Source organism: Polypterus senegalus, chromosome 5 (genome assembly GCF_016835505.1).
Source record: "Polypterus senegalus isolate Bchr_013 chromosome 5, ASM1683550v1, whole genome shotgun sequence".
In the NCBI taxonomy this organism is placed as follows: Eukaryota; Metazoa; Chordata; class Cladistia; order Polypteriformes; family Polypteridae; genus Polypterus; species Polypterus senegalus.
This window is the reverse complement of record NC_053158.1, coordinates 82,196,269-82,219,606: the sequence shown is the minus strand read 5'-3', so window position 1 is coordinate 82,219,606 and position 23,338 is coordinate 82,196,269. Positions and strand designations below refer to the sequence as shown.

At 37.6% G+C, this 23,338-nt stretch overlaps 1 protein-coding gene across 2 annotated transcripts in view; it reads left to right on the top strand.

The window, feature by feature from the left end:
• myo10 (myosin X) overlaps positions 1-23,338 on the top strand; it is a 408,709-nt gene that overhangs the window by 105,857 nt on the left and 279,514 nt on the right. Inside the window, exon 1 of one of the 2 annotated variants that reach the window (XM_039754893.1) lies at positions 14,978-15,363. The exons of the other annotated variant lie outside the window; for it this stretch is intronic. Within the exon in view, the coding sequence (XP_039610827.1) occupies positions 15,343-15,363 (21 nt within the window). The 5' untranslated portion in view covers positions 14,978-15,342. Of the gene's footprint in view, positions 1-14,977; positions 15,364-23,338 lie in introns of those variants that run through there. 2 annotated transcript variants of the gene reach the window in all.

Below are 23,338 nucleotides of genomic sequence, written 5' to 3'. Positions count from 1 at the left end.
GAGCAAAGGGTCATGGGGGTCTGCTGGAGCCAATCGCAGCCAACACAGGGCACAAGGCAGGAACAAATGCCGGGCTCTAGCCCACCACAGTATATGGATAAGTTCAGACCAATAACAAACACAAATACAGTATTCTGTGTATTAACAAAAAGTATTACATATTAACAAATAGTAGAGAAAAACCACCACATACTGCCCTCTGCATATGGATTTGTCAATGATATACTTCACTTGTTCTGCCTTTTATTGTGTGTTTTCTTGTGTTAATAACATTTTTATTTAAGTAGTTAAAGATTTGAAAAAATGCTTAGTACTTCTATTTATTTATTTTTTTTAATTTTTATTAATTTTATTACAATCCATACAAAGCAATCAAGTTTTTACAAAAAGAAAAATTAAGTTAAGAACAGATCAATCCCCACCCCTGAGAGAGAGAGCAAGGCAAACGGCGTTAAATTTAAGGCTTGTAAACATACATAAATTAATAAATTCTCTGTGCTTTATGAACTTATTTTAAAATATTACTGATTAGATCCTGTCATGTTTTGAAAAAAGTCTGTACGGATCCTCTAACTGAGTATTTGATTTTTTCCAACTTCAAATAATATAACACATCGGTTTCCCACTGACTTAAAAGAGGAGAGTTTGGGTTCTTCCAGTTTATCAGAATAAGTCTGCATGCTAAAAGTGTAGTAAATGCGATCACAATTTGTTTGTTTTTCTCCACTTTAAACCCATCTGGAAGAACCCCAAACACAGCTGTTAATGGGTTAGGAGGGATTGTGAGTCCAAGGCTATCTCAAAGGTAATTAAAAATTTTTGTCCAGAATAATGTTAATTTGGTGCAGACCCAGAACATGTGACCCAGTGAGGCTGGGGCTTGGTTGTAGGTTGGATCATGCCCTGGAAACATTTTGGAGATCTTTAGTCGAGACAGATGCGCTCGATATATAATTTTAAGTTGTATAATTGTATGCTTTGCCCATATGGAGCTCGAGTGAATTCTCTGCATTGCTACTTTCCACTCCTTTTCTGATATATTAATTGAGAGATCTTTTTCCCAGTGTCCTCTTGGATCTTTGAAAGGGAGGGATTGTAAAATGATTTTATATATTGTAGAGATGGAGTCTAAGTTCTTGAGATTGAGCAATATTTTTTCCAGCATGGATGAGGGTGCAAGATGAGGAAAATCTGGAAAGTTTTGTTTAACAAAGTTTCTGATTTGAAGATAGTGAAAGAAATGTGTAGCTGGAATGTTAAATTTGGAATGTAATTATTCATAGGATGCAAAGACGTTGTCTATATAAAGATTTCTAAGCAAGTTTATTCCAGATTTTTTCCAGATATTAAAAACTGCATGTTTGTGAAGGTTGAAAGAGGTGGTTCTCTTGCAGAGGTGCCACAGATAGAAGCTTCTCCGTCTTAAAATGCTTTCTACATTGGTTCCAGATTCTAAGTGAGTGGAGCACAATTGGATTATTTGTATATTGCCGATAGCGTGTGTTTATTGGAGCACAGAGCAAGGAATACAAAGAAGAACTGCAGGATTTTACTTCTATTGTGGTCCAAGCCTGTGTATGTTCTTCTATTTGTATCTAGGTTCTTATCGCCTGTATATTTGCCATTATTTACAAGACGTTTATATACCATAATTGAAATTATATTCATATACTCTTTTAAAAATGGAAGAAAAATTAATAAAGAGGTGTTTATCTTACCTTAAATGTTAAATCATTTTTGAGTGCTTTTCTTCCATGTGTTTCTGTTGGAATGCTATAGTTTTGATTACATAACTTTTACAGAATTTACAATTTTCTGACTCATTAAATTTAACTCTTCATCAAGTGAGTTCACTGGATTAACAACTGTCTTTTTATATTTGAGTTTTAACCTTAGCAGTTTCATGCACCAGCCTTGGTGCAGTTTTATTTTATCAACAGTAAAATGTTTTGATAACTAAATTGTAGTGCTTTGCAATGCTTACCAGTGCTGACCAAATCATTTTTGATATTTTCATTGCTGTCTTAGGTAGCTCACTGTTTTTAGAAGGACTGCTCACTTTAGCCATACCAACATGGAGATCATAAGACTTCTGTTAGGCAATGGTGGAAGGCTCATCCTGTTTATAGGCCCACATGCAACTGGAACTCAAGCTGCTGATTTGAATAATTGAATGCCAGGTCATACAGCTGCTGACTCATTGATGATGTCATTTGTGGCTGATGCAAGAGTCAACACCATTACTTTATAAACTCATTTACTTTAGTAGCCTTGTTAGCTGTATGCATTGGTAGGCTGAGCTACATTGCAGACTTTTTTAATGTTTACATCTGTGTTTATTTTTTATTTTCTTTATATTTTTGTTTATAATGTTTCATTGCATTGAGCTTTATATTCAGATTTGTCTGTTAGGGTTTCCTTATGTGTGAGCCTGTGCACTAAGGAGTGCCACCTTATATCAATACACCCTGTATTTTGCTTATTACAGTTTTACTTGAGTACTGAGTTTTGTAGGATAAAGTTCTGTTGTGTCTTAAAGCATATTTGTTGAAAATCAAACAAACTCTTAGCTTTATTGATGCTGTAGTTGTGCATCCCCATTAAAATCCATTGCTCTTTGCTAAATGTGTTCTGGCTTCAATTCTTTATCCCACACAGAGATAAAGACATCGATTTTGGCTTTATTATTGCTATATTATGTATAGTATGGGGAGCAACATTACATTTCCCAACATTGTATTCCTCATACTAATAAGTATAATGTACTCAGTGAAAAAAATATGACCATCGTTTCAGTCACAATTCTTGGCTATTAAAAATTTCCCGAGTAGAACAAATTTTTGTTAGTGCTCTTTTATTTGGAAAACTGTTTTTCATGTCACAGAACAAGTGGGATAAAAAATTTTGTGGATGAAACTTAGTTTACAATTTTTTGTCAGATATTATATTTACTGCAATCCCATTTTGTGATTTTTTTTCTTTTAATTTTTTACATCACTGAATTTTGTAACTTGGAGTTATACTTACTTGTGAGTTGTTAGGGGTGTGTTCCCACAAGATGTGCTAAGTCACATCTTCAGCATGACAAGTATAAGCCATTGTTGCAGGAACATTCAGTATCCTAGCTATTGGTTATATATTAAATTTTTTGTTCTGTGAATTTAAGAGTTTTCTTTGATTTCTGACAATTTTTCTGGTGTCTGACTATGAGGTTGCCTTTCCCTTAAATTTTATTTCTCATTTTATCTAGTTAGCTTTTTTGATGTCTTGGTTATGTTCATTTCCTTGTGTTTCTGAAAATCAGTCTTCTACCTTCCTGGAAGAACAATTTCTCCTTAATTCAGCCTATTCAGTACAAGAAAGTCCAGGATGGTTTTTTTTTGGCTCATGTAGGCTGCCAGGTCTATGCAGTTTTAATCACTTAGAATGGGATAATTCATTATGAATGTTTTGGCATTTCAATAAAAATCAGTATTAAATAATCAGACTATTAGAAAGAATAACTTTGCTGCTTTTCATTATCATAATTTTCACAATGTCTCTATCTGATGAGTTATCTTCCTTGAGGGCATGTTTTCCTATCTTCAGTCAACTCCTAAATTTCTTTTTGACCCTGACATAAACCAGCAATTTTTTCTTATTTCTTAGAAAATGTGGGCTTCTGTAGTTGCTGTATAAAGTTAGAGCCAATTTGACAGGAATGCCTGTAAGTAGTAATAATTCTGTTTTATAAGATACAACAATTGAGAATCTTGGAAATCCTCCACTGCCTGGTAAACTACCTTAATCGTAGGATGCCGTTATTCCTTTTTGTATATTATATAAAACAAATTTATTTAAGGACTAGCAAAATACCCGTGCTTCGCAGCGGCGAAGTACTGCATTAAAAATTTTATTAAGAAGAAAATTAAACCTTTTTAAACTGAGGGAAAATATGCCAATAATTATTCGTTAAGGATCTCTTTGTATACCATGTTGTCAGTTCGGCCCTCCGGTTGTAACATGACCAAGCTGTGCGCTGAGCTTACTCTTGAGCATGTAACTTACAGTTGGTCATGTGAACAGTAATCTTGTCTCAAATCTCACAGCTTGGATTGCTGCTGTCATAATCGGTTTGAGTTTCATGGTTTGTTTCAATTACGACAGTATTTGCAGGATTTGTTGTGTTGAAGTGACATTTGGCATCTGTCAAGCGTTGTAAGCACACAACCGGTTTCATCGATAAAATCACATCCAGCTTTTGAGAATTTAAACATTCATAAACATCAAAGTGTCCACTACTGAAATCGTCACCTGTGAATCTAAGATGTTTAAGAGGCATTGGCGGTTGTCGAAAGGTGTAAAATATTTGGCCACTTTGGTACACTTGAAAGCGACAACCGAACAATTCAGAGGCGGCCATCAACTCACATGCAGAACCATAGGTGAAGGGCTTAAGCATTTCACTCTTATAGTGCTCCTGTGTAGTATAATTATCTCCTGTACCTTGAACCTGTCCCAGTCATTCAATACATAAGACAGAATGTTCCTCCGGATATCAAGAGTGAGCCTGATATGGCCGTGCAATATGTAACAAAGAGAATGGAAAAGGTAGGTGCTATCTCCGGGCATGGAAACCACTCGGTAAGTGACAGTTCTTTGATCGATAGTGATCATCTCGATAGACATGGTAATGGAGGTTGGAATGATAAAGGAAATGGGTACCTGAGCAATGTAAAGTAATTGTAAAATACCTATACAATAACTATAATTGTAATAAACAAACAATAAAACAGCGGAGAAGCCGTGGATTAAACAAAAAGGCTGTAGTTATCAGTAGGGAGACGTGAATCCCGTGGCGAAGCAAGGAAGGGAATGTAGAGACCGGAGCGACGTACGGTCTTATATAGCCAGGCAGCCAACAACGTGGGAGGCGTTGGGATGGGAGAACGCCACCTAACACGGTGACTGAGGTGCAGGCTATGGACGTATATATGTACGTAAGTAGTATTCTGTTAGCGTTGGGAACCCGTGTACCAAATTTCTTGAAGATGGGCCCATAAGTAACAAAGACTGTTGAAAAGTTCAATATGGCGGCCGACAGTGGCATCATACCACCGAAATAAGTACGTACATTGGTTTCGGTTAGTGCAGGGAAACCGCCTACCAAATTTCGAGAAGATGGGGCCATAAATAAGAAAGTTCAACATGGCGGACGTTGTTGACCGTTATGACCATTACGCGTAGAATTTCGAAATGAAACCTGCTTAACTTTTGTAAGTAAGCTGTAAGGAATGAGCCTGCCAAATTTCAGCCTTCTACCTACATGGGAAGTTGGAGAATTAGTGACGTTGGAAAGTTCAATATGGCGGCCGACAGTGGCATCATACCACCGAAATAAGTACCAAATTTCAGCCTTCTACCTACACAGGAAGTTGGAGAATTAGTTACGTTGGAAAGTTCAATATGGCGTCTGACAGTGGCGTCATACCACCGAAATAAGTATGTACATTGGTTTCGGTTAGCGCAGGGAAGCTGCCTACCAAATTTCGTGAAGATGGGGCCATGAATAAGAAAGTTCAAATGGCGGATGTTGTTGACCGTTATGACCGTTACGTGTAGAATTTTGAAATGAAACCTGCTTAACTTTTGTAAGTAAGCTGTAAGGAATGGGCCTGCCAAATATCAGCCTTCTACCTACACGGGAAGTTGGAGAATTAGTGACGTTTGGAAAATTCAATATGGCGGCCGACAATGGCGTCATACCACCAAATAAGTACGTACATCGGTTTTGGTTAGTGCAGGGAAGCCACCTACCAAATTTCATGAAGATGGGGTCAGCCTTCTACCTACACCAGGGGTCCTCAATTACGGTCCTGGAGAGCCGCAGTGGCTGCAGGTTTTTGCTCCAACCCAGTTGCTTAATAAAAAGCACTTATTGCTAAAGTAACACTTCTGCTTCACTTTAGTGATTTTGAGCCCTTATTGCTTAATTTTGTCTTAAACAGCTATTTTAATTGCTCCTTATTATCAATAACACGCAAATGACAAGAGAGAGCAGCATTTCTCCATTTAGCTTATTTACATTTACACCTGTGTGTATTTATCTGCACTATTGGGTTTAATTAAATACTTGGAAGAAAAATGAAGAGAAAAAAGTGAAGGACTGAGAATTACTTGTCCATTTTAGCCTTCAAATCATTTGCATGATAGAAAGGGAAAGAAAATCTAGGATATGAGAATGACCTGACATAGCAGAGTTAATTTAATTTCATAGCTTGTTAGTGCTTTATTGGCAAGAATTGCTTTCTAATTAAGCAACCAGGTCAGAACAAAAACCTGCAGCCACTGCGGCTCTCCAGGACTGGGATTGAGGACCCCTGACCTACACGGGAAGTTTGAAAATTGGTGAAGTTGGAAAGTTCAATATGGCGGCCGACAGTGGCATCATACCATCGAAATAAGTAAGTACATCGGTTTCGGTTAGCACAGGGAAGCCGCCTACCAAATTTCGTGAAGATGGGGCCATAAATAAGAAAGTTCAACATGGCGGACGTTGTCGATCGTTATCGACCGTTATGACCGTTACGCGTAGAATTTCGAAATGAAACCTGCTTAATTTTTGTAAGTAAGCTGTAAGGAATAAGCCTGCCAAATTTCAGCCCTCCACCTACACGGGAAGTTGGAGAATTAGTGATGAGTCAGTCATTCAGTCAGTCAGTCAGTCAGTCAGTGAGTCAGTGAGGGCTTTGCCTTTTATTATTATAGATATATATAAAAAGGTTCTTCAACCTCTCATATATGAAAATCATGTTTAAATAATAATTTACAAATATATAAAGGTTTTTTTTTTTAACCTCTCACTTTGTACTAGGAAATCCCCCCCCCCCAAATATTATTATCTTCATACTTAAGTCCAGCCAGTCAGTCTCACAGGATTTCACAGCCTTTCGCGTGACTTTGCTGGTTCACCTGCAGAAGTATATGAAATGTGTCATCTTTTTTACTGTGAAGTGCTTTAGGGCATGACATATTAAACATGAGTAATAAAATTATCCTAGATTATATTAAATGGCATCTGAGAAATCAAAATATTGTAGATCATTTTTGGTATAGTGAGCACACAAGCTGGGGTGGGAATGTAGCTGAAGCCAATGCAAAGGCCCATTGTTTGACGTCTGGCATCTTTCTCTGTTCTGCCCAGACATTTACTGTTTCTTATCCACAAGAAATACTGATGGGTCATGGATAACAAAATTAAATATTATATTGGTGAGCAAAATTTGTTGTTTTACCAGTTTATTCTTTATACTCTATATATTAAGTAATTCCTATTGCATTATTTTTTCATTATTTTACTTTATGGGAGTTTATTTTAATAATTACAAATTATTAATTACATTTTTGAAAGACTTTTTTATTTTGTGCTTAAAGATAGACTTTCAGAATTCATAATCTAATACAAATATATATCATTTAATCTAATCTATGCCAGTTTTGATCAAATTTGTCGGATCTCAGCCCAGTTAGGGCTAACTGTAGACTGCAGTCAGAGGGCTGTGAACAAACTTAATTTGAAGAGTCTTGAGATTTTTTTTAGTTTAATATATACAGGTGCATTTCAATAAATTAGAATATCATTGAAAATATATTTCAGTAATGCAATTCAAAAAGTGAAACTCATATATTATATAGATTAATTACACAAAGAGTGATATATTTCAAGCATTTATTTCTTTTCATTTTGCTGATTATGGCCTACAGGTAATGAAAACTCAAAATTCAGTATCTCAGAAAATTATAATATTGCGTAAGACCAATAAAAAAATGATTTTAAATACAGAAATGTTGGCCTACTGAAAAGTATCTCCATGTTATGCACTCAATACTTGGTCAGGGCTCCTTTTGCATGAATTACTGCATCAGAGTGGCGTGGCATGGAAGTGATCAGCCTGTGGCACTGCTGAGGTGTTATGGAAGCCCAGGATGCTTTGATAACGGCCTTCAGCAAAGCTTCCTTCAGCTCGTTTGCATTGTTGGGTCTGGTGTCTCTCATCTCCCTCTTGACAATACCCCATAGATTCTCTATGGGATTTAGGTCAAGCACAGTGATACCATGGTCATTAAACCAGGTATTGGTAATTTTGGCAGTGTGGGCAGGTGCCACGCCCTGCTGGAAAATGAAATCAGCATCTCCATAAAGCTTGTCAGCAGACATAAAGTGCTATAAAATTTCCTGGTAGATGGCTGTGCTGACTTTGGACTTGATAAAACACAGTGGACCAACACCAGCAGATCACATGGCTCCCCAAATCATCACTGAATGTGGAAACTTCACACTGGACCTCAAGCAACTTGGATTCTGTGCATCTCCACACTTTCTCCAAACTCTGGGACCATGATTTCCAAATGAAATGCATAATTTACTTTAATCTGAAAACATGGACTACTGAGCAAAAGTCCAGTCTGTTTTCTCCTTAGCCCAGGTAAGATGCCTCTGACGTTGTCTCTGGTTCAGGAGTGGCTTGACACAAGAAATGCAACAGTTGTAGCCCATGTCCCGGATACTTTTGTGTCACATTTCTTCATAATCCTTTCAAGACTGTGGTTATTCCTATTACTTGTGCACCTTTTTTTGCCACATTTTTTCCTTCCACTCAACTTTACATTAGTGTATAATTAGCTGTGAATAGCCAGCTTCTTTAGAAATTACCTTTTGTGGCTTACCCGCCCTGTGGAGGGTGGCAACGACTGTCTTCTGGACAACTGTCAAGTCAGCAGTGTCCCCATGATTGTGTGGCCTACTGAACCAGACTGAGAGACCTTTTAAAGGCTCATGACACCTTTGCAGGTGTTTTGGGTTAATTAGATGAGTGGAGTGTGACACCATGAGTCTACAATATTGAACTTTTTCATAGGGTTTTCCTTAGCTATAAGTCATAATCATCAAAATGAAAAGAAATGAATGCTTGAAATATATCACCGTGTGTGTAATGAATCTATGTAATAAAAGAGTTTCACTTTTTGAGTTGAATTACTGAAGTAAATTACCTTTTTGATGATATTCTAATTTATTGAGATGTACCTGTATTCTTGCTGGAAATAGATGAGACCTACTTACCCCATATGATCTAGAGAATACTTTTCTTCATGGCAGGTTCACAAGGATGTAATTATGTGCCTCATCATATCAAAAGTTCAGTGACGTCCTGCCCATATGAAACTGGCTCCATCATTTTAATATTATTGGCTGGACTGAACCATGTGGCTGAGGGATTAGTGGATACATATCACAGAATTACTGACCAGAAAGTGAAGTTAGAAGATAAATATATTTAACTTTAACTTGTTTGGTGAGTATAGTAAGTACCAGCTTCTTACGTTCTGTCAGTCAAATGTTCTATGTGATCCAGTTTCTTGTTTGGGATACAGCTATCTACAATTCCTTTTCTGAGACATTCACCTCAAAACTGGACATGAAAAATCTGTGGCGTGTGTGGCTTTCTGTTTTGCTATATTGTTGTGAGACATGGATGTTATCCAGTGATCTGAGACAAAGACTGGTTTCCTTCTGTACGGTCTGTCTCTTAACAGAATTCTTGGGTACTGCTGGTTTGACTTTGTGTCAAATGAGTCCCAAATAAGACACATTATCTGCATTGTGATGGAGTGTCAATTAGGGCATTATGGCCATGTGGCTCAGTTCCCTGAGGGTGATCTGGCTCACTGGATCCTCATTGATGAGGACCCAAGCGGCTGTACTAGGCCAAGGGGACACCCACGTAATACAGTTGTGCTTGAAAGTTTGTGAACCCTTTAGAATTTTCTATATTTCTGCATAAACATGACCTAAAACATCATCAGATTTTCACTCAAGTCCTAACAGTAGATTAGTTAAACCAGTTAAACAAATGAGCCAAAATATTATACTTGGTCATTTGTTTATTAAGGAAAATGTTCGAATATTACATATTTGTGAGTGGCAAAAGTATGTGAACCTTTGCTTTCAGTATCTGGTGTGACCCCCCCTTTGCAGCAATAACTGCAACTAAACGTTTCCGGTAACTTTTGATCATTCCTGCACACCGGTTTGGAGGAATTTTAGCCCATTCCTCTGTACAGAACAACTTTAACTCTGGGATGTTGGTGGGTTTCCTCACATTAACTGCTCGCTTCAGGTCCTTCCACAGCATTTCAATTGGATTAAGGTCAGGACTTTGACTTGGCCATTCCAAAACATTAACTTTATTCTTCTTTAACCTTTCTTTGGTAGAACGACTTGTGTGCTTAGGATCATTGTCTTGCTGCATAACCCACCTTCTCTTGAGATTCAGTTCATGGACAGATGTCCTGACATTTTCCTTTACAATTCTCTGATATAATTCAGAATTCATCCTTCCATCAATGAAGGCAAGCCGCCCTGGCCCAGATGCAGTGAAACAAGCCCAAGCCATGATACTACATCATGTTTCACAAATGGGATAAGGTTCTTATGCTGGAATGCAGTGTTTTCCTTTCTTCAAACATAACACCTTTCATTTAAACCAAAAAGTTCTATTTTGGTCTCATCCGTCCATAAAACATTCTTCCAATAGCCTTCTGGTTTGTCCATGTGATCTTTAGCAAACTGCAGACGAGCAGCAATGTTTTTATTTGGAGAGCAGTGGCTTTCTCCTTGCAACCCTGCCATGCACACCATTGTTGTTCAGTGTTCTCCTGATGGTGGACTCATGAACATGAACATTTACACACCTTGCTCTTAGAGTGATCTTTGTTGGTCGACCACTCCTGGGGAGGGTAACAATGGTCTTGAATTTCCTCCATTTGTACACAATCTGTCTGACTGTGGATTGGTGGAGTCCAAACTCTTTAGAGATGGTTTTGTAACCTTTTCCAGCCCGATGAGCATCAACAACTCTTTTTCTGAGGTCTTCATAAATCTCCTTTGTTCGTGCCATGATACACTTCCACAAACATGTGTTGTGAAGAGCAGACTTTGATAGATCCCTGTTCTTTAAATAACACAGGGTGCCCACTCACACCTGATTGTCATCCCATCGATTGAAAACACCTGACTCTAATTTCACCTTCAAACTAACTGCTAATCCTAGAGGTTCACATACTTTTGCCACTCACAAATATGTAATATTCGATCATTTTCCTCAATAAATAATGACCAAGTATTTGTGTCTCATTTGTTTAACTGGTTTCTCTTTATCTACTTTTAGGACTTGAGTGAAAATCTGATGATGTTTTAGGTCATATTTATGCAGAAATATATAAAATTTGAAAGGGTTCACAAACTTTCAAGCACAACTGTACCTGGCTACGGCACACAGATGGTGATTTCTGGAGGGTGAGACTGGACTGCGCGTTTGCCTGGGGGGTTGCTAACCAGATCCCGAGCTGTTTCGTTGTGTGGTGGGTGCAGCAACACACTGTACCAGTACATGCTTCCCAACCAGACCTGACCTGTGGTTAAAGGCTATAGTTAAATATTCCTTCCATTTGTGACTAAAGCAATGTAAAAGTGTACAGTTTTAACAATATTAAATTATTTTATGGTAGACTAGGAGAGCTAGTAATCTAGTCATTTTTGTCTATATCTGGATAGCATCCATTCCTAGTCATGCACCAACACTGTGTCTTTAACAGCATGGAGTCATGACTGCCTTTTTCTAGATATTAAGTTTAAAATGGTTACGACTTTTAAATTATGGTGAAATTCCTGTTTGTCCAATATGAGGAAGAAATATTTGCACTGTAGTCAAATTAATAAAACAGTTATATAGTAGTATATATGGAGGTCTTTTCCTAAAATAAACTGAATCAAATCCAAAATGATCTTGCATAACCTGCATCCTTTATTTTAGTTATTTTACAAGAGGTATATTGCTGTAATGTAGAATAAAAATGGTCAATTAAGCTACTTGATGGTAAAGCGTACAGTACACTGTAATAGCTTAACTAAATCAATGCACATTTTCAGTATACTTTTTCTGCCATTATTTAATATAGTTACTATTTATTATTACACAATGTCAAATTTATGTGATCATTTGTAATAAAAATTTTAACCTAAGATTCTCAAACTCAATCTAGTTTAAGGTTGCAGCCCTTTTCTGGGTAGACAAGGCTCACTTACGCTCACAAACCACACTTGCATGGAGCTAATCAGCCTAACAAAAATGTGTTTTTGGCAAGAAGGAAATTCCAGGCACATGCAGGAAAATGTGCAAACTTCATACAGGCAACAACTGGATGTGAGGCTTCTAACTGAAGACCTTGTGTTTGTTTGGTACTAGTGCTTTTATGCCACCCTTTAGCCTAGTAAAGATTATCATCACTCAAAAAAACATGATTCATGCCTTAGTCAATGACAATAAATGGTTTTGTCCCCCTAAGTCCACTTTTTTTGTTGTTTGTTCCTCTCCAACCTATAATGATTATCGATAATTCTCCATTTACTTATTTGTTAGATTTTCTTGATTGTTAGGGCACTGCAAGACTGTTTGGACTTTAAATAAAAATGAGACAGAACCAAACTTTACCAGTATTCATTTCCACAGTCTTGTTTAGGAAGGTTTATAGAGCCATCTGTGAAATTCAGGACTTACATGTACCACTTTTTTCATTAACATCAGGAACCACAGTGATGCTGTCACTTTCATATTGGATGTAAGAACTCAAAGATGCAAACTGATTACATCAGATGTAAGTGACAGGTATAGAAAAATATAAGATATATACAAAGTACAGAAAAAATTGATGGTGTTGTGTTATTATGTTTGTTTTTCTTCTCAACGGCAAACTTCTTTTATAGGCTTACATTTTCATTATAAACATTGTTTACCACTGTGCAAAACATGAACCAATGGAACACCTTCAGACAGGGTTTTGTATTTTTTGATTGGTTTCAACCAATATCAAGATGCTGCTCAAAAAACTAATCAAATCATTATATTTCTGCATGTAGTTAGTTATGTGGGGTCATTTTACTTGAATCAATACTAACATTTATGTAAAACTGACAAACCACTAGTAGGTAGATGAGATGAAATGCCAGCACATATTTCAGTTTAAAGTGAAGGTAGAGTTCAGTGCAACTTAAAGTTTGATATTTACTGTAAATATCAAAAAGATCAAAGATGTGCCCTTTCCTTGTAAAAGTGTCTAGAAAAAAATAGCAAAACGAGTATTCAAACTGAGCCACTGTTAACAGTTGGTACAACAGTAATGTCCTCCATTTACTTTATGTGGGAAAATCCCATTGCTTAGAGATTTTGCTTATAATGGAAAATGCAACAGCAGTCATGCTATTAGCCTAGTTCTGTCTTCTAGTGTTATTGCAAAAGGTGTCCTTAAATTCCATTTTTTACTTGAGTGAAAGGTCCAAATTTCTATTCATGCAACACTTTAGTTTATTTGTACTCAACTTCTTAACCTCTTGAGGCTGAACCTCCAATTAGCTGAGATTACACAGGTGGTGGGTAAGGCTGCAGGGATCTGGGGTGAAATTCTCTAGGCTGGTGGTAAGGCTGTCCTCCTGGCATTGCAAGCTTTTCTAAGATAATTTTCTGAAAGATTGTGTCTAACAAGTAGTAAGTGCAAATTATCATGGCTTTCATTTACTTTTATGTGAAAGGACTCACGCAGACTCCTATTAAACTGTCTAATAATATAGCAGTGAGCGAAGAAACCAGAGAGTAATTTGTCTGGCAACCAGAGGACATCAAGGTTGGTTGCAAAAACAAAATGTCTGCGTAGGACTTAAGTTGTTTTCACGTGGACAACTGTATAAGGTTAGCTAAACCAGTTCTCATTTGGCATACCAGTATTATTGACTGATAGTGATACCGCCACCTGGATGACATTGTGGCGTTGTGGTTAGTGCTGCTTATAGTCTGCATAGTCCCAGGTTTAAGTCTCAACCAGTTTGCAACTGGAATTTGTACAGTAGGCGGCACAGTGGTAGCGCTGCTGCCTCGCAATTAGGAGACCGGGTTTGCTTCCCGGGTCTTCCCTGCGTGGAGTTTGCATGTTCTCCCCGTGTCTGCGTGGGTTTCCTCCCACAGTCCAAAGACATGCAGGTTAGGTGGATTGGCAATTCTAAATTGGCACTAGTGTGTGCTTGGTGTGTGGGTGTGTTTGTGTGTGTCCTGCGGTGGGTTGGCACCCTGTCCGGGACTGGTTCCTGCCTTGTGCCCTGTGTTGGTTGGGATTGGCTCCAGCAGACCCCCGTGACCCAGTGTTCGGATTCAGCAGGTTGGAAAATGGATGGATTTGTACAGTACAATCTCTGTTTGCACGTTCTAAAAACGTGCTTCATGGGTAAGTCGAGTCAATTTGCGTAAGCATGGGTCCAGATGGGAGCGTGTCTTTTGTTTGACCCACAGATACTGCAGAAGTACAGTCTACGCTAGACGTACAAGTTTTAAAAATGGATGGATGAAAAAAGAGACCAGCTCGTAATTCTCCCTTACTATGAGTTATGACTACTACGTTGTCATAAAAAGTGCTTGTTTAACCCCTGCTGTAGCTGCTGCTCTATTTACATTCAACTACATCCGTATTTACACAAAAGTAACAGGTTTTACCTGGAATTAATTGGCCCCCACAATCCTCAGGAGCACCTTATTAGCATATAATCCCCTGACGAATCTTCTAAACAATAAACATTGGCACATCCACAAAATCCCAGATAAACACTGCTCTTTGCAAAGTCGTCTAATTAATGATTGACATTAGACAAAATGTAACTCCGTAACATTTAATTTAAAAAATTTGGATCAAGTTCAAAACATACCACATTGTTAACGTTTGTCAAAATGTGTACTTTGCTTTTCAGCACCACTTTCCAGAAGTTGACTGAGTCTGGATAGTACTGACCCAAACTCCCTGGGGGCGGGGCGCCACGCTTCGAGCAGTAGTTTGGTTCAGAGTTCAAAACGTGCTGGGTGGAGCTGCGGGCTGTCGGCGGAGCCGGGTTGACAGAGCGAGAGGACGAGTGGAGTTGTGGGATCAACTCTTTACCTTTCTCTTGTTTTTTTTTTTGGCATACTACTTTTTTTTCAACCCTTTGGTCGCTTTAAATTTGGATTTCTTAATCTTTGAATGAACAAATAAGGAAAAACAACAACTAAACAAACTACAAACGTTTTTGGATTTTCTTTGAAAAGTAGTTACCTTCTACATTGAAACAAAGGGTCTCCTTCTGACTGGCTACTGAGTGCGGACCTGAAGATGAAGTGAAACCTGAGACGAGTAGCCACTCATTCATACCGTTTATGCCCCCTTAACTAATGTCCCGACCGGTGTTTTTACTCACCGGAGTTCAAAAACTGTTTTAACAAGGGCGACGACATGGATCATTTCCTCGCTGAGGTGAGTAGCTTTGGATCGTCAACCTGTTGGTTTGCCTCGAAACGTTTGATGAGCGAGACATGCGCTTGTGTTGGTGTGTTTTTGTACACAAGGATTTCGCTTTCCCCCTTCTTTTTACCTCTTTTATCTTAATAAGCTGCGCGTGGCACGCTAGCCGACGGCGTCGCGCGGTCTCATGTAAGGATTTTAAAAGTTTCTTACCAGGCGTCATTTTGGAGCTGCTTCAGACACCGAATCGATCGGCGTCTTTTGGGGCAGTTAACACGATTGTTTTTAATCAGCTGTATAAAGTCCGCCAGCTTTACTGGGCGACAACTGCCTGTACCTCTCGAATTGTCTGATCGATCTACCGATCAATGAGACGTGATTAATGGTCGCCTTAGATTCTGGCAAGGATGTTTGGCTAAATGCCCAAAACGCTCTCGCCGAGGGGTCTGGTATTTCCTTTAAAGTCTTTTTTTCTATTTTCTTAGGCTTCCTGTGTGGGGCCAAGTTGCAGACAAGAAGTAGAGGGGTGGTCGTGTGCGCATCGCGGCAGGGTTACTGGTTCATTTCATGATGGCAGTGAGGGGAATAGTTGTAATTTAAGTGACTCAATGATCACTTGTCTCATCGGCTTTATTAGACAGGCAGGAAGGACCATGTTATCAAAAATTCACTTTATAGCAGGACAAAATATGTTTACATTTTGCGTGCGGCCATGCATATGCGCCTCTGAGTAGGTCGAACGGATGAGCATGTAGATCCGAATGCCACATCTACATTTTAATTGACTTTTGTTTTATTATTATAAGTGTGTATGTGGATGACGGTTGCACGATTCCAGGAATTATGTTTTCCAGTTTATTTAAAAAAAAATTAATTTCAAGAATTATGTTTTCCACTTTATTATTTAAAAATAAAGTAATTTATGTAAGATCCACGAACCCAAATGATATCAAGAAAATGTCGTTTGTGCATATAAATTTAGCTGAAAACCATCGGTGAATAGCTGCAAAGATATTTAGCCATATAGCTAATTTAGTCAAGCTCTTTTTCACAGCCAGTTTTAAACCTTCTCATTTTTTACCAGACGCAATACATTTGTGACCATATTCCTATAACTGAAGCTGTGGAGGATTCATTTTGTTAATTCAGGCTCACACATTGTTGACCAATGTGAATAAACTGTCAGATTGTATTGGTCAATACTTGTGGACCACTCCTTGTGCTTTTGACCCATATTTGCACCTACAGTACAGTATCATGCTTTTTCACACTCCATGTGTTTGTGGCTTGTTCCTTGTTGGCGTCATTCTTTGCTTTTACATTTGATGTGGTTGTGTTTACAAGTGAGTCTGCTGCCCACGCTAATTGCATGCGATGTATAGCAAGTGTATGTGACAGTTTATAAAAAATTAAAACATTCAGTCAGTCTTGAATTGGTCTCGGCAGTCACTGTAACGTTATCAATTAAGAGAAGCATGTGTGTGTATTTTAAAAACCCATTTTTCTGATAACCTGGAGGCATTTTACTATTTGAGAGAAATATAAATGTTTAATGGCAGGTATTACAAGCATGATAATTGCAGAAACCTGATATTCTGTGGTGTTATTGTGCCCCTATTTTGTGTTATGTCACTGCATTGGGGTATTGGGAGTCACATTCAGACCACAGGGTAAGTACCCCCTGCTGGACTCGCCATCACCCCTTCAAAGAGCAACCCAAGCTTTTCCTGGATGGTCACACATCCAAGTACTGGCCAGCTTTAAGTGGATGACCTGTTCAAAAGTGCATGTGGTATGGCTGCTGGATACAGCTAATTATCCATGCCATATGGCTTAAATGGTGAAAATGATTTTCATCATAGAAGCTTGGTCCTTGAACTAGTTCCCTTTTTATAGTTTTAAATGGATAGTGTTGTATGTAGTGCTTTTTTTTTTTTACATTTTATATTATGTAAATTCTGAAATACCGACCTATAGCTTAGGTTGGTGGTTACTATAGGATTTTTTTTTTTTTTCTGAAAGTTTACCTGTAGTGTCTGGAACACAGTTAATTTATTATTTTTTGTTTTGCTGCCAGCTGGTTTGTATTTGCTGCTTTTTGTCTTGGCAGCTTGTAATGTCACAGCTGCAGGTGTTCTATTTTTTTGGAAGGTGTGGCTTGACAGTTTTAAAAGCAATCAGTTTTACTGCAGCAGTAAAGACATTATTTGTCCATTGATAGAGGCAATGTAGCAGGAAGGTAAACATAATGAGAAAATCATGTTAAATATTGTAGTATTAAGAGGTGGTGACACATTTATCACAGAGAGTGGAGGATTTTGTGAAAAGCGCAGCTTAAACTGGGGACATAGTATGATGAGGTCTATGTAACAGCTGAGAAGTGTTTCCCCTTGAGTTGTAAGTGGTCATGTAGTAGTTTCATATAACACCTGCTTTCTGCAGTTTCTGCTAGTCATCTGGAAAACAAAGGACCAGTTTCTTAGTAACAGAACAGCTGTCAAGTGTCAAAGTATACACTAGTTTTACAAAACAACACAAAAAGCTGAATATTGTTTTCAGGCAATTGTAAACAAAATACTGCATTACACGTGTTGGTTTTGTATTTTGATCAGTGGACAGCAGTTTATTTTGTGACCAAGCTTAGAGAGATTAGGTCTAGTCCAGTAAGGTGTTTCTAAGCAGCAAGAGTAATTCATTTATGCAGTAGTAAATTTACTTTGCATGTAGGCTGCTTCTGAATTAATTGAAAGGAAAAACAGTTGTCCTCTTTGTTAGAATCTTTTTTATATATCTTTCTGTCCTCCTGACTAACACGATGGTTGGGAAATGACAGAATTGTTTTTGTATGTTACTCAGAGATTCCTCCTGTAGTTGTTAAATGTTCCCCTTTGTGTTGGCATGCTCCGATCATGTTTTTTAGCACCAATACAGATAACTGATTATTTATTTCATGCATAGTGGCCTATGCTGAAGCCAGCTTTTTTTATTTTTTTAATATCTTTCAAGTTATTTTGCAATAAGCTGCTGAATAACCAGATATGTAGAAGCCTTTGTTCATTATTAAATGATTCACATTGATATTCTTATACTTAAACTATATACTACTCGTGTTGCCCATTCATTTTTTATTGACAAAATTAAATTCTGCAGGCTTATTGTTTGATGACTAGGAAATTACTGTAATCAATAACAATCCCTTAAAAAGCAATTTCTTTACAATAGAATATGTTGAGAAATTATCAATAATATTTATATATAATGTAAAAGAAATAATTAGTTTAATTTCTTCTGTAATGTACTTACCTGGAACAAAGCTCGATTTTAAAAGTAGTTATTGTCACCATTTGTGTAACATACATATAATAATTTTAATCATTATTTTAATCATTATAGTTTTTTGCTGTTACTGTATTTCTACAGGTATTTTTTTCCTCCCAAGTGTAACTGTTAGCCATTCTCTGTTGCTGATGTGTTTAAATATGGATTACCATTTTTATTATGCAGTACCTGTTTCTTGCCAAAAGTTATACATTGACACACACAAATCGCAAACACATAAAAAAGCAGCAAACTTGTCATAAGATGTTTATTAAGAAAATGCAAGGCTAACATGCTTATCAAGTTTACAGGTAAATTAGACAAATATTTCTTTTAAGCTCGCGTTCAAGTTTTTTGTAGTGAAAATTGGCCATTTAGGCCAGCAAATGACTGATGGAAGCAGCACTATTTTGTGGTTCAGCAAGCAATTTATATGGTCCTGTCATTTTACTTGAACAGGACTAGCAGTAAAATGAAGACCAAATGGTATAAGAATTTGTGATCTGTCAATCAGTATATCAAAAATGCAAAATTGGCGGACTCACTTATCAACATAAACACTATTTCCTGTTTAGTTAAAAAGATTAAATTTGGCAGATAGGAACGTCTTAAGTCAGTATGTATCCAGTAAGCCAAGAAATTTTGCTGTATCAATATTGAGACGTACCCACCCCATAGAAAAAAACTACATACCCCAAAATCTCAAAAATGCCTTGACAGATTTGATTTATATTTGGTGATGTTACAGAAAATAGAAGATTAACCGAATAAATGCCTCAAGCAAAACAATTCTACTACACAAGCTGTACCTAATTATTGCACAGAGAAATGGGGCTGATAACGTGGTTAGCAAATTGCTTGCTCAGAGCTGGATCAACCACTCTCCTATACACAGGCACAACAATCAGGCAGGGTTGTGGCTAGGTTAGTGGCCAAGTAATATTGTTCCCTGCAGTTATAATGTTCTTGCATCACCCATCGAAGGCAGGTGCTCATAGCGCGACTGCGATCGTTTTGAATTTCTTTTTGTGGCGAACTGCTACAGCACTGGGAGCCTGAGGTTGCCCTGGCAACCGATAGGCTGTCTTCCACAAACACAGCGCCCGTTCATAGTCCCAAAAGAGTTTAGAAACCTCACAGTATGTATTTAGAATGGGACGAAAAAGTGATGGATCTTATATTAGTTTTGACCTGTCTCAATGTATACTTCTTTGAGACAGCAAATCTAATTAATGTGATTTCCTGTTTAAAGAGATTCTAGTCCTCGAAATATGCTTCAGTTTAAAAAACATAGGGACCCAATCCCAACTCATGACATTAAACAGGATTAAGATGAAATAAATATGCCACAAATTTCTGAGCCCAGATTTGCATTTAGTACCACATGTTCTGCTGAAAGTCTTCTATCTTAAACATACTGGTTTCTTACATAGTTATTTTATGTATGTGTTTGCAGGGATGTATAAAGGATCATGGTTCTAGACATTTCAATGGTCATATACAGTACATCTGATTTGTGGTTTTATGAGACACTAGTAAAATACCCGCGCTTCGCAGCGGAGAAGTAGTGTGTTAAAGAAGTAATGAAAAAGAAAAGGAAACATTTTCAAAATAACGTAACATGAATGTCAATGTAATTGTTTTGTCACTGTTGTGAGTGATGAGTGTTGCTGTCATATTTATATACACACACATTTAAACATGTATATATACATATCCATAAATATATACACACACACACACACATATATATATATATATATATATATATATATATATATTACACATCCACATATATATACGTATTTTTATACATACAGTATCTACATATACACGCATACATATACATACATACAGTGGTGTGAAAAGCTATTTGCCCCCTTCCTGATTTCTTATTCTTTTGCATGTTTGTCACACAAAATGTTTCTGATCATCAAATACATTTAACCATTAGTCAAATATAACACAAGTAAACACAAAATGCAGTTTTTAAATGATGGTTTTATTATTTAGGGAGAAAAAATCCAAACCTACATGGCCCTGTGTGAAAAAGTAATTGCCCCCTTGTTAAAAAATAACCTAACTGTGGTGTATCACACCTTAGTTCAATTTCCACTGCCACACCTGTTTCAATCAAGAAATCACTTAAATAGGAGCTGCCTGACACAGAGAAGTAGACCAAAAGCACCTCAAAAGCTAGACATCATGCCAAGATCCAAAGAAATTCAGGAAGAAATGAGAACCGAAGTAATTGAGATCTATCAGTCTGGTAAAGGTTATAAAGCCATTTCTAAAGCTTTGGGACTCCAGCGAACCACAGTGAGAGCCATTATCCACAAATGGCAAAAACATGGAACAGTGGTGAACCTGCCCAGGAGTGGCCGGCCAACTAAAATTTCCCCAAGAGCGCAGAGACGACTCATCCAAGAGGTCACAAAAGACCCCAGGGCAACGTCTAAAGAACTGCAGGCCTCACTTGCCTCAATCAAGGTCAGCGTTCACGACTCCACCATAAGAAAGAGACTGGGCAAAAATGGCCTGCATGGCAGATTTCCAAGACGCAAACCACTGTTAAGCAAAAGAACATTAGGGCTCATCTCAATTTTGCTAAGAAACATCTCAATGATTGCCAAGACTTTTGGGAAAATACCTTGTGGACTGATGAGACAAAAGTTGAACTTTTTGGAAGGCAAGTGTCCCGTTACATCTGGCGTAAAAGGAACACAGCATTTCAGAAAAAGAACATCATACCAACAGTAAAATATGGTGGTGGTAGTGTGATGGTCTGGGGTTGTTTTGCTGCTTCAGGACCTGGAAGGCTTGCTGTGATAGATGGAACCATGAATTCTACTGTCTACCAAAAAATCCTGAAGGAGAATGTCCGGCCATCTGTTCGTCAACTCAAGGTGAAGCGAACTTGGGTGCTGCAACAGGACAATGACCCAAAACACACCAGCAAATCCACCTCTGAATGGCTGAAGAAAACCAAAATGAAGACTTTGGAGTGGCCTAGTCAAAGTCCTGACCTGAATCCAATTGAGATGCTATGGCATGACCTTAAAAAGGCGGTTCATGCTAGAAAACCCCCAAATAAAGCTGAATTACAACAATTCTGCAAAACCGAGTGGGCCAAAATTCCTCCAGAGCGCTGTAAAAGACTCATTGCAGGTTATCGCAAACGCTTGATTGCAGTTATTGCTGCTAAGGGTAGCCCAACCAGTTATTAGGTTCAGGGGGCAATTACTTTTTCACACAGGGCCATGTAGGTTTGGATTTTTTTTTTCTCCCTAAATAATAAAAACCATCATTTAAAAACTGCATTTTGTGTTTACTTGTGTTATATTTTACTAATGGTTAAATGTGTTTGATGATCAGAAACATTTTGTGTGACAAGCATGCAAAAGAATAAGAAATCATGAAGGGGGCAATTAGTTTTTCACACCACTGTACGTACATACATACATACATACATACATACATACATATATACACACAAATACATTATATATATATATATATATATATATATATTTATTTATATATATTTATTTATATATATATTTATATATATATATATTTATATATTTATATAGTAATCCTCCTCGATCGCGGGGTTGCGCTCCAGACGCACGATAGGTGAAAATCCTCGAAGTAGAAACCATATGTTTCTATGGTTATTTTTATATATTTTAAGCCCTTAAACTCTCCCACACTGTTTATAAATATTCCCAGCAGAGTTATACAGCATAATCCCTTTGTATTCTCTTAGATATTAGGTAAGATTCATTGAAATTATGTATATAAACACACTGTTTATATACAGTAAAACCTAAATATTATTTTAAAGATATTGAGTGTCTCCGATATAAAAATGTTACAGCCATTACGATAGACATGCCACCAGCAGTAAATACGTACAATGCAACAAAAATAGTATACAGTAAATGTGTGTACAGTGACACTAAACGTACGTACATGTACTAAGTACTGTAAGTAGAAAATTAATTATGGTTAGTCACCAACAATGACACGATGACTTGTCCAATAACAATGAGTTTTATTTTACTGAACAACAAAGGAGAGCGTTACAGCCTTTAAAGGAGCCACTTCAGGCGATTGTGTAGCACTGCCGTTGTTCTTCTTCTGGTAGTCTTCAATCCAAATCCCTAAAGCAGATTCCATCCAGACTACTGCCTTATTACATCCACTTACAACTTGTTTTGCACCCTGGTTAAAAGGACACTGCGGCCGTAGATCTTATATTCCTTTCCTACTTTTTAAATAAAAAGAATCGTAGCCTTCAACAAATCCAAAACGTTTACCTTTTCGGCAATCGTTAACATCTTCCATTTGCGCTTGGGCACGGCCCCTGAAGCAGTAGCAGATCGTTTTGGAGCCATAATGAAAGGCTTGACTATGCACAAAGATAAACACAAAAGAGCACAACTCTTTACACAGCGAAACACGTTGATGCTGAATGAGCGAGACGAGACTTCCTGGTTAACACTGCATTCAGCAGGCAGGAACTTAACTGCGTGCTCTGATTGGTTAGCTTCTCAGTCAGGAGAACTTAACTGCATGCTCTGATTGGTTAGCTTCTCAGTCATCCGCCAATAACATCCCTTGTATGAAATCAACTGGGCAAATCAACTGAGGAAGCATGTACAGG